This window comes from Stegastes partitus, unplaced genomic scaffold (genome assembly GCF_000690725.1).
Source record: "Stegastes partitus isolate 25-593 unplaced genomic scaffold, Stegastes_partitus-1.0.2 Scaffold65, whole genome shotgun sequence".
Taxonomy (NCBI): Eukaryota; Metazoa; Chordata; class Actinopteri; family Pomacentridae; genus Stegastes; species Stegastes partitus.
Window position 1 is genome coordinate 913,829 of NW_007577796.1, and position 11,769 is coordinate 925,597.

The 11,769-nt window shown below is 40.5% G+C and overlaps 1 protein-coding gene across 1 annotated transcript in view; it reads left to right on the top strand.

The window, feature by feature from the left end:
* The window catches only part of shisal1b (shisa like 1b), a 43,667-nt gene extending 34,718 nt beyond the window's left edge, over positions 1 to 8,949 (top strand). The window contains exon 5 of the mRNA XM_008276123.1: positions 5,584 to 8,949. Within this exon, the coding sequence (XP_008274345.1) occupies position 5,584 (1 nt within the window). The 3' untranslated portion in view covers positions 5,585 to 8,949. The remainder of the gene's footprint in view (positions 1 to 5,583) is intronic.
* Positions 8,950 to 11,769: the final 2,820 nt, after the last annotated feature.

Genomic DNA, 11,769 nt, shown 5'->3' on the forward strand with positions numbered 1-11,769 from the left:
CAGTTTCACACAATGAAGCACTTCTCAGGATTCAGACAATGCTAGCACTTTTTCATAAATGTGCTAAATACTGTACGTACACCACGGTTGATGTTGCCCACGCGGTGTGTCATCAGATGGCCCGGGTTTTATTTGCGGGGGTACAGATCTTTATCCCCAGAGAGGACGCAGGGCAATGGCTCAGAAAACTGGGTCCACTTAGTTGAACATCTGCTGGCCAAATGTAAACAAACAGAGATGGGGTCAAGTCCCACAACTAGCACAGCAGCATCTAAAAACAACCCCGTCGCACAGCAACTTAGGAATCCACCACAAATGGTTACCAGTGCAGCAGAGCAATCCTGACAGCAAGTCAAGAGTATCAAATAATTTCTCCACATATACAAAGAAAGTGCAGCTCGGCATTCAGCGTGTGGGATTGCTGCTTACCATAACGCTACGTGAGCAGGCTGGTACTGTATGTACTGCTGCAGATCTGCTGGGGGTTCAGTGTGGGCGGCCTGAGAAACTGTTATTATTTTCTCTCCGTGGATACCCTTTATTAAAATCCCTTATTCACATATTCACTTGCGTTTGAACAAATAAAGGAACCTTAACCGTCTCATTCTTCACCAAATGATATACGAACCAGGCGAGAGCAAAACAATGGGTCTGCCAAGTCAGATATTGTGGTTTATCTTCACATGATAGGAAGGATGCACTGTGCACTGCAAGCAGGAAATTGCCAACTGATGGGAATTTACTCACAGGGTAATGTGGCACTTAAACCCTGTCAATGACAAATAAAAAGACAATATTTCAAAAGCTACTGTCTGAAAGTCAATCTTTATCTGTATTAATACAAGGCCTGGGTACGCCTTATCTCTTCAGTCATTGCTGCTAGTTTCAAATGTCAAAGAACAAAGGCCCGAGTCCTCTAATGCAGGGATTCCCAATTAGAGGTGTTTGTACCGTGGGAGGTTATTTTGCAGTTCAAACATTAGGCATTTTCTCAGCTAATTTGAAAAGCTTGAATAATGACTTTGGAAAAAATATCCACATATTTGTGTTTGGGAGAAAATAAACACACAAGTGGGATTCCAAATTAGTCTAAGCTTAATCTTCACTATATTTGTTGTCACAGTACCCAATAATCTCACAGCTATAATAACCCGACTGCACAGGACAGACCTAAAATCAACTTTATTGTAACACCAGAGCACGACTTTGTGCAGTGGTTTGAAAGCCAGCAGAGAAGTCAAAATAGCTGCAAATAAGAGATAAATTGGTGAAGTAATCCCTTCCATTCAGTTGGAAAGAAGCACAATTAAACCTGATCAAACCTGATTAAAGAAAGGAGACTTAAGCATCAACAATTCTACAGTCATGAATTAAAAAAACAAAACAAACATGAATCTACAATATTCACTTGTTCATAATTTGGGCAGAGGTAAGTTTCAAGAATCATCATAAATAAAAGGAAAATGTATAGATTTCTGTCAAATAAGGTCATGCAGACTCACTTCCTTTACTATACATGGACGTGTCGTGCTTACTGCCCGAAGGCCCATTCATAGCCAGGACAAACACCGGATGAACTATCGATCTGTGAAATTGATTTTCTCATCTTACTCACAGCATAATGTCAAGTCATTCCTTTAAATACCTTGTTTAAAATCCATTTAAATTATTGCATCTGGCATTTGATGGGTGGTGTAAATGAAAGGACATGAGTTCATCTGACAGGGACATGGTGGTACAACAGCTATTGGGAACCTCTTCAGTAAGATATTACAGTATCTCAAGAAAACAAACATTTTAGCGTCGCTCATCTTAGCTGCATTCTCATGCCAGCCCTTAAACAGCACTGATCTCAGCTGTTCCTGGAAGGTCTTGCTCTGTTGCCAAGAAGTTCTCAGCAGCTCTCCAGCCCAGCCTGGTTATCCACCCATGGCTATTAGGGCATTAAAGGTTTGGCCAAGTTCCCAGTTTGTGCCCACACATCGTCCACCTCTCGCAATTAGTGGTACTGAGAAGCATCGTCTTCATCTGGGCATCCTGACACGACAGGGAAAACTTTAAAGGATCTTGCAGTGAGAATCTCTGATATCATCACTTACTTTGCATTCCTTGTGTGCTGTGCCTGCCTCGACACTCTCCCTCTTACAACGGAAATAAATCTGATCTGCTGTTGTCATCTCAGTCTGGCTTCACTGCATATTTTAAATAAATTTAGTTTGTCTTTAGTCAGTGCTGATCATGACTTACTGTGCAAAAATAGCTGTGCAATCAAGATGCTCCTTCGCCCATGTTTGGTGGCAGAATTAAAAATGCATGACTCAACACTGGTTTAATGTATGCTGAGCATCAGCCAGAAGTGTCATAGATAAAAGTGTGAGGATTTAGATGTTGGGCAACATCAAATGACACCACTGCACATCAACCAGAACATGTCACAGAGTCACTTGACGTTTCGTAAATCCCTTGGCACAGATCTCCAGCAGCCCCTCGTGCCAGTGTCCACCCACTCACTCAAGGGTGGCAGCTTACTGGGCCAACAGAGCACAGCCAGTGGGTAGACTGGTGCATGTGAAGTGGCATCTGTCACACATTGAGCATATACCTGACTCACCCGCCATCGTAACACTGCCTCTTTACAGTCAGCCTTCAGTGACTCAGCAGCGTTATCACCCAGTCTAGTGAATTCAGACTCTGTCGCCCGCTCAGTCTGTCTGTTACATCACTTTGGTCAAAGGCAGCCGTCGCTAACGCCAGTACTTAAACTCCTGCTGCACTGTCTGCAGAGCAAATGACACTCAGCTATACTTTGCTCAACTCAGAAGGCTGAAAAAGCATTTCGCTATTTTTTTTCCTTGTTTTTTTTGTGTCAGCGTATGATCAAAGCCTAGCTCTGTCTCCTGCATATTTACATCCATCTTTGAACTCGCTGGCTGGTTTTCTATGGTAATAATAGAATTGTACATTATGAAATTATTCCTGGCCTGTCTGTCCACGGAGTGGCATGCCAAGACCTTGTCCAATTAAAGCAACACCATCCATGTGGTGTGAGTTAATTAACATCATGGATGGTACAAAGGCAGCCAGACACAGAGTTCTGCCAAAGGCAGAAAACAGGAGAACAGGTTTACCTCTTTGAAAGTTGTAGAATGACTTCTGGCACCGCCAAAAGCAAGTGGGGTTTTTGCAGTTTTTTATGCTTATTTTTGTGCGGAGTTTGTGATCTTTTATTAGATGTGTTGTCACGCATTTACTTTGTATTTTAGTCGTTCTCTCTAGAGTGCAGTAGAATACCCTTTCAAGTACTAAAAGCCCCTGTGTGTCACTCTGCTGATAAAAAATATTCCAGTGTCCTTCCAAGAACACAAGGTAGAACATCAATAAGGTGAGGAAAGTGGAAACTTTTATTTTCCCATTACACTGTAGTTATATTATTTTGGGCAGCAGAAGTGGGCTCGGTGGATGTGATTCATAGAGCCAGGGTGGGCTTAAAGTCTTTACAAGAATTACAGACTTGTAAAATATTCCTGTAAATCTGATTGCTTTTTGAAAAGCAAAGCTGCCCCATTTTATTAGTTTTTGTGTTTTTGGGCCTTGAGCTGATTTTCAAGCCAATATGTTGTTATATAAAGATCAGTGTGGAACATGAAGCACAGAGCGCACACATCGTAATCTGAGACCATTTTCAGCCATGAAGCTAAAAGCATGTCTGTGTTGTTCAATAGGATCCAGGCAATTTTTCCCAAACAACTTCTGTGGCAACTCAGTGGAATTTGATGACGCAGACGTGAACTCCAGGCTATAAAATGGCTTTTTGGAGAGAATAAAGCAACAGCATATCCTCCATTTCTTAATTGTTTTCACAATGTGTTCCATTTGTATGAGAGCTTGAAAAAAAAATCTACATATGTGATCCTAAAACATGTTTTCTTTATTTGCTTGTTTTTCTATAGATTTAAACCACATTTCAAGGCCTTAATAAGTAGATGGAGTATTTCTGTTGTCATGGAGATAGTTTCTTTGTTATCACAGGCCTCAGAATGGAAATTTAGTCACATGATGATAGGTGCCGTTTCCATGACCCTATATATGGATAAAGACGGTACACTGTATAGCTGATGGATGGATGGATGGATGGATGGATGGATGGATAGTGGTCACGTATGTGTGTGAAATAGTACATCTGTCTCTGTTTACAGATGGTATCTGGGGTTGCATGTGAATGACCGTATCAGTCTTTTTCTGGGCATCTGTCAACTCACTTTTCCAGTTAGTGCTGTAACTGGTATTGGTCACAGTAGAGGTGTTCACAATTGCACTGTTATTTGTGAAACCCAGATTTTACTCAAGGTTTTGGGTCTGTGTGTCAATATGTCTGATACCCAAGTGGATCTGAGCTTTCTCGGTTCTGGTCATAGAATACATCTAAGAAAACCAACAGCCGGAGAGGTATGTGCTGTTTAATGACAATTACTTTTTGGGATTCGATTCACAAGTAACAAATGCTCTGTATATCTATTACTGAAATGGCTCAAAATGTTTAATGGTTGGCGTAGGAGGTGAAAATAGGACTTTGGACAAAGGAACTCTTTGTACGTTTATTTTACGAGACAGGTGTGTAGAAGACAGACAAGCATTTCAAAAAGTTTTACAAAGTCTACCGTGTACTGTGTAACTTGCATTTGTTTGTGACGTTTCAGTGGCAGATCTTCATCACGCTGATGGTTTGGTACAAAGAGAAGCCATCATAAACACTGAGCGGCTGTAACTCTCTTAAAACCTCCATGGCCCAGAACTGCATTTTTAAAAAAAACATAGACTTATAGGTTTCACATGCTGGTGAGCCTGCAATTGTGATGAAGAAATCCTATAAAATACATAAATTTAACAGATAACATTAAACTTGGCAAAGAGGAACGGTTGACAACAATAATAAGTCATCTGAAAAATAACTTTACTGGGGAACCTAACCAACACAATGTATAAATACAGTCAGCATTCAGCCTCCAGAATCCCTGCAGCTTTAATGTATACGTATATAAATGAACACAATCAACAGGTCACATTCATATTTATCTCAGATTGTGTGTAGCTGGACAAGGAACCCCAACAAAATAAAAAAAAGGGGGACATGTGTACAATATAATGTGAGAGGTCACAGCAAAGGAGTACAAATCCACTGTTTGAATCTTTTTTAAAAGTTGCACTTACAGAAGATAGTCCAACATGTTATACCAGACATGACCTCTAGATCACAGTCTGCTGCTGTTGTTGGTTTCTGTTGTTAGTTCAGTCTTGCTGTAATGAAAACCAGAAACGTTCTATAAACTGAACCAGAACGGCTTACATCGCCTGATGACAGAGGTCGTCCTGTTTAAGACGTGGGTTACATATAGAGTGATCAATCCATTCTGAGGTTCCCTGATAACAACAAAACCATCTTCATGACAAATCAACCACTCCTGATGAAAATGTCAAGATTAGGTGAAAAGCATCTGAAGAACTCAGAAAGTTTTTTGTCTTTCATTTCTATTATCAGATATTAACCTTAATGCTCAACCTCTGTTTTTTGTTTCTCCTGGACAGAATGATGCTGCGAGTGGACGTACAGAAGAGTAGCAACACCTGGTTTCCTTACATGGTACAGAGGAGATGTCCCACAGTTGCCCTTCTCTGGACCACAGACACAACACTGCTGGTCGGCTAGCCATAGTGTAGTAGTTAGAAGTGACTACTGCCCCTTTCTAATGAGCACAAAACACCCTTGGATTGACAGAAGCAGGCCTACATGGCAATTAGAAACAGCTGAACAAAGGCTGCGAGGACACACAGAGGTCTGCACGGCTGCTGCCACAGCAGACGAGAGACAGACACGTTCAACTGCTCACAGGGTTTAGAGATCCCATGAAATGGCTGCTAAGGCCTGATGTATCCCAAACAAATCTCAGCTGAACTGGATAAACTGTACTCGCAAGTGAGAAAGCTTGCCTGTTTAAAAAGAAAAAAAATAACAGAAAGAACAAAAAAAAAGCTCATCTTTCTAGATATAAAATGTTTATTACACTGCTGTGTCACTTTGTGTTCAGTAGCAGTTAGACACAGTTGTGGGTTATCTATTTGGTGATTTATTTATGTGAACTAGTCAGAGAAATATATGAGTGGATAACTTTCTGAACATGTAATGGCTTAGGTTGATGCTGAGCATCTCACTTAGAGTAGAATGTTTTTGTTACCTACTGAGGCCAGACAAAATGTCTGTGCAGCCATGTTGAAAAACAATATCTTGTATGAAATGTTTTAGGTCTCCTTTCTGCGAAACAAGCGATTTCTTGACATTGTGTCTGTCGAGGACATAACGCCATAAAGCTTCTCTGCTGAAGGTCGAAAGGTTTGACATGAGGTCATCAAGATTTCTCTCTCTTCACCCAAAACATTGATGAGGATCAGGGATGCCTTCACAACAGCAAAGAGCTTTATGCGGAGTTAACGTACACGGAGCCCTTTTTGATGAGTCTACAGACCCTTCTGAGATCCTCACTTATATAGTTAGTTTATGACAGTTTCCTCCATCACCCCATCCAGCGGCTTCTTTGACCTTCCTCAGTGCTGGAGCCGACTGAAACCGCTCCATTAGCAATATGATGCAAATGAATACCCATTAGCGCCTTTATAAGGAGCACTCTATATCCCACATTGGTAATAGACAATTGTAAGCGATTAGCCATAATAGGAAATGTTAAAAAAAAAAAAATCCATTAAACCCCCCTCACTGTCAGCAATAATGTACAGTAGCTTAATCAGAGGGATGACATGGTACGTAAAAGTCAGAAGGGCCGGCCGGCCGAACAAGCAGCGGGTAATCACTGAGGTGTATCGCAGATGTTTCAGCTCAGTTTGTGGTTAAGAAGAAGGCGAAGTCAATGAAATGAACGTCTCTGGATGATGAGCTCATCTCAAAAAGACCTCCAAAGATTTCTGTGTCAGCTTTGTAAGAGAAAAAGAGTTCAATAATTATCAGTTTGTGAAGGAGAGCTCTCAGTTTACGGCTGCAACTAATCATTACTTTTATTTTCAGTTTGTTTCCTCAGAAAACGGTGGAAGCTTATAATTTCCAACAGCCCGAGGTCATGTGTGTAAATGTTTGTTTTATTTAACCGACAGTCCAAAACAGAGATTTTGTAAACAGCGATTATGTGGCATTTTGCAAATAACTGAAACAGCGAATAAATTATGAAAATAGAATATTCTGAGGCCACAACTAAAGAATAATTTCAATATTAATCATTCAGTTATTTACTCAATAAACTGTTTGGCCTGTTATTTGTCAAAAAAAAAAAAAAAAAAGCAAAAAATACCTCTAGTAGTTTTATGATGTCGTTGACTTTTTTTAGACCAACAGTCCACAATTCAGAAATTTAATTTACTATTACAGTGGAGGAGCAAAGGCAGCAAATCTTCACATTTCAGAAGCTGAAACGAGGGAACAGTTGAGCGTTTTTGCTTTGTAAATGAATTAAACATACGTCGATTAGAATAGCTGCAGAAAAATTGTCAGTGGATTAGTAGATAAATAGTTTCTGCAATGAAGGAAAAGTTTTTCCCCTCATGGTCAAATCTGAATTAGACTTATCCTCTCTCAGCAGTCCATGACATACTGTCCTTTCTTTTTGTGGAAAAGCAGCTGTCAGTTTTTATACCAGTGAGACAGTGTGAGGTACAGCAGTAGGAGGGTGTCCCCGTCCTTCACCTGCAACCTGTGACAGCTGTTGAGCCTGTACCGTCAGGATCCCCGGTCCGTGCACGCATTGTAAGTTGGAGGAGAAGCTAACAGGAGCCAGCCGTGGGACTCGCCTTCATCTCTCACCTCTCTGCTTCATCAAGTTTAAGTGGAACCTCAGCCGAGTGCCGTAAAGGGGCCTGCCAGCGTCGTCCTCAGTTATCAGCAATAATATTCAAATTTGCTGAGTTGTTAGAGCAAGTTAATTCCCATTTCAATAGCTAAAGTTTAATTGTGTGTGCGCTCCAGCAGACGTGTGCCACCGCTTTCAGGGGCAGAGACACGGGATGTGTCCAAGTGAAATAATTGGGCCAGAGATCAGCAGTGGTTCCAAATTACACACTCCCAGTCTTTCTCTCTCTCTCTGTCTCTCTCTCCGGCTAGCTGCCTCCCTATTCCCAGAGTGTGAACAGCAGCAGCAAACAAGGAGGGGAGATATTTAACAGGTGCAGCAGGACAAAGGAGATTTAATTAGTCTTCAATGCTGGATAAGTGGGGACAAAATCGGATGTGTTGGAGAACATGTGGCCTTTCAGGCTGTGTGTGTTTTGACCTGTAATACGACGACGGTTTGTTCTCATCACCAATAATGTAATACAGTAGTCACACCCAGGGAATTAAAAGAAAAACCTTCAGTTTGCTTCTGATGAGCAGTAGCAGGGTCAACAACGGATTCCCTCGTCGACAAATGAGGAGTCTTTCCCCTGTTTTTTTTTTCTTTCTTTCTTTTTTCTTTTCAATGTTACAACTTGGTTTTGTGATGTTTTCTGTTCTGTTGAAAACAGTCTTGACTCTGGCCTGATGTGATGTGGTACTGTAAATCGTATCAGCTCAACCCTCTTCCCGTATTACAAAAAAGAAATACAAAAAAAAAAGAAAAAAATACAGAGGATGGGAAGAAGGAAGCACACATCTGTTTCAGTCTCTCCAGGTTGTCATGGTAACAGTTGCCTTACAGTCGAATACCCACCTGTACACAGAAGCTTTGTAGTGGTTGATACCTCACTTTTTTGGGTGTGGCGGTGATGATGATAATGTGCACCACGTTCTGTCTATGTATTTCCTACTAGATAGAATGTTCAGTACCGTTTTCAATTGGATTGTTATTGCACTTGTTGACTTTGTATTGTCACGACAGGGAGAAATAAAGTTTTATCTTTTCCAGTGTGTTTAAATCCCTTCGTGTCAAGTGCTCTTTGAAAAAAAACAGAACACTAAAGCCACGTTGCTATGGAAGCCTGAAACAGACAAAAGTTAGTTTAAGGTTATCAGAATCTATGTCTACAAAAACATGCTGTTTTTTTTTTTTCCTTAAAGCTATTTAATTTAATCCCCTGTTTGTCTCCAGCTACTTTAATTTTGTCAGCTCTTTTCCTATCTTCTTGGTTCTTAGTAAACACACTTAATCATTTATCCACGTCCTGTTTTACTCAGCACATTTCAGATTTTTTATTTTTTTTATTTTTGGCAACCCTTCATTTTGTCAGCTGAATTGACAACTGCAGTTTGCATATTTTAACCGGTTAGGTAGCTAATTATCATCAGCTCCATCAGTCAGTTAAAACACATTGTGTCCAGCTGGCTGATTTTGAAATGAAATGAAAAGAAAAAGAAGAATGCTTGTAAAAAGAAAAAAAGGGCCTCACATATGCACATAATGACATACATTATATTATGCTACAGCCACATGTCCCACATAAAAAGTCAGCACACCAATCAATGGTCCATGTAGAAAATCTACATACAGAGAAGAACAAACAGCACATTGTTCTTGATGTGCAGCGTTGAAACCTATTAAGAGAGTTATGAAGACGATTGTAAGATCAAACCCACCTAAGCAGATCTGTGGGATCGCTAACAGGGGGCCAGTCCGGGATTCATTTAAAAGATTAATATCTGCTGAAAACAACTTGATCGAAATCTGCTTCTTTCTTTTTTGTACTGTTTTTTTCCATCTTGGCCTTGGAGCGTAGCAGCACTGATCTGCTTTGTGACAGCCAGTGTGCTCTCACATGCCAGTGAAAAATAGCGTGCGCATGAAAAATTACTTGGGTGCTGCTGAGTTTTCACACCTGGATTGGCAAAACACACAGATTTGCCATACTTCGACTCTCAACTCTTTTAAAACAGCAAAAAGCACAAAACATTCAGGTAGCAGCGATTTTCATCAGTTTAACTGTCATGTTTGATGGTTTAAAATGCGAAGAGCTGAGGCAGCTTATATCTAGTATCGCTCATCAAAACTAAATCTTTGCGTAAAATGGTGGCAAACAAAAATGAATCTGACTGCTGTTGGAGTAGTGCACTTTCTGCAAGCCGATTAAACGACTTTGATCAGAATAGAGGCTTAAAACTCAACTGAGAAGATCCTCAAATATATAATAAAATAACCCTGTTTGGATGCTGGGCTTACATGCTTGGCCAGGATTATGGCTATTGTTGTGTGTTGTTAGTATTTTGAAACCATCACATCTCAATGTAAAGTGATCATTTTGGAAACTGGTTGGCTGGTGCCACAAGTGCATACTTTGCTATATCCAAAAGAGAGCAGAAGAGAGCTGCCAATGCTACCTACATCATAATAGAGTAACATCCTGGACCAGCTCCTACACAGACACTCTGAATATGTAAGTTTTTAAGTGTTAGTCTTACAAACTGTTGGAGTTTGCAAATGATAATCCTGACTTTAGAAGTAAATGGACAGTAACTGGTTGGCTCCTAAAGTAGGCGTTTAGTCCGTTTGCCAGACATTAAACACTCATTTCAATCCATTCCTTGAAATTTTACTCTGATGCTTTTGATTTTGGCAAATGCCATGAAAAAAGACATCATCCTTCTCCTTAAACGATGAGTAATGCTCTATAGACAGTTTAAAGGACATCATGCAGAGAAATAGAAGTTGACATAGTTTAGAGAAAAACATTAAGTTTTGATGTATTTTATTGTCTGACTGAGGTAAAGATAAAGAAAAAGTTTTGTCTTGTTTACGAACCTATTGGATGTTAAAGGAGAAGTCTGTGTGTTATTGAGGTATTTGGTGGTGTTCTTTACTCTACTGGTGACCTTTTGCTGCCTTTTGTCTATTTCAATACTTCATAAGCCTCCAAATGACTGAATGTTTGCTTTTTATAAAGTCAATCAATACACCGTGAGTAGATGTGTCCAGCCTTAAGGCAGTGACCTTTTCAAGCTGGCAGAGCCACATCTGAAGCTGGCCAACACAGAAACATCATTAAAGCAACACCTCGCTTCAAATCAGACACCTGCTGCTGCCGGCCTTCAGCAAAGACCCCGGCAGCCAAGAAGTTTGTTACCACATTGTCAAGGTCCCTTTGAGCTTTCCTAATAAGCTCTGGCTGCTGCTTCCACCCATCCCTCATCTTCCTCTGCCAATCAACCTGCAGGTTTCAGCTCGTCAGGCTGCTCCTTCACGCTGCCATCTTTTCTCCACTCAATCCATCTGTGTCCTCCTCCTTCCTGCATGCCAGTAACCAACGCTCTTCCCATCTGCACATATGAAACCAATTGCTGCCATCCATCACCATTTAAAAACCATTGTCTGGATTTCTACATCCTGCTGTTATTGAGGGGCTTGAGATACATCCTGCCAACATTTATCTATTAAAACTCCATTAGGCTCTCCAAAGCCCTGTCTGCTCCGGCCGGATCTTCTGTGGCGATGACACCACATTAAGATCCATTTTAAGCAGATATTAATGTTGCCATTCAAGACGTCTATTTAAACCAGCTTTCATAAGTAACTACTGCAAAGAAACGGCAAAAGTAATACACGACAGATCAAGAGTGGCTTAAGATTTGATCTTCTTTGTCATGTTCTATTAAAGTAATGTAACTGTATAATTTTAATTCGGTTTGAATCAATGGTTCCCAGCTGTTTTTGGTTTGCGAGACTCTTGTGAGTCTCTGGTCACAGGTTGGATACTGTATGCCATCAAGTAGGACTTTAGCTAATGTTTATTTCCATTAGGAAGTAA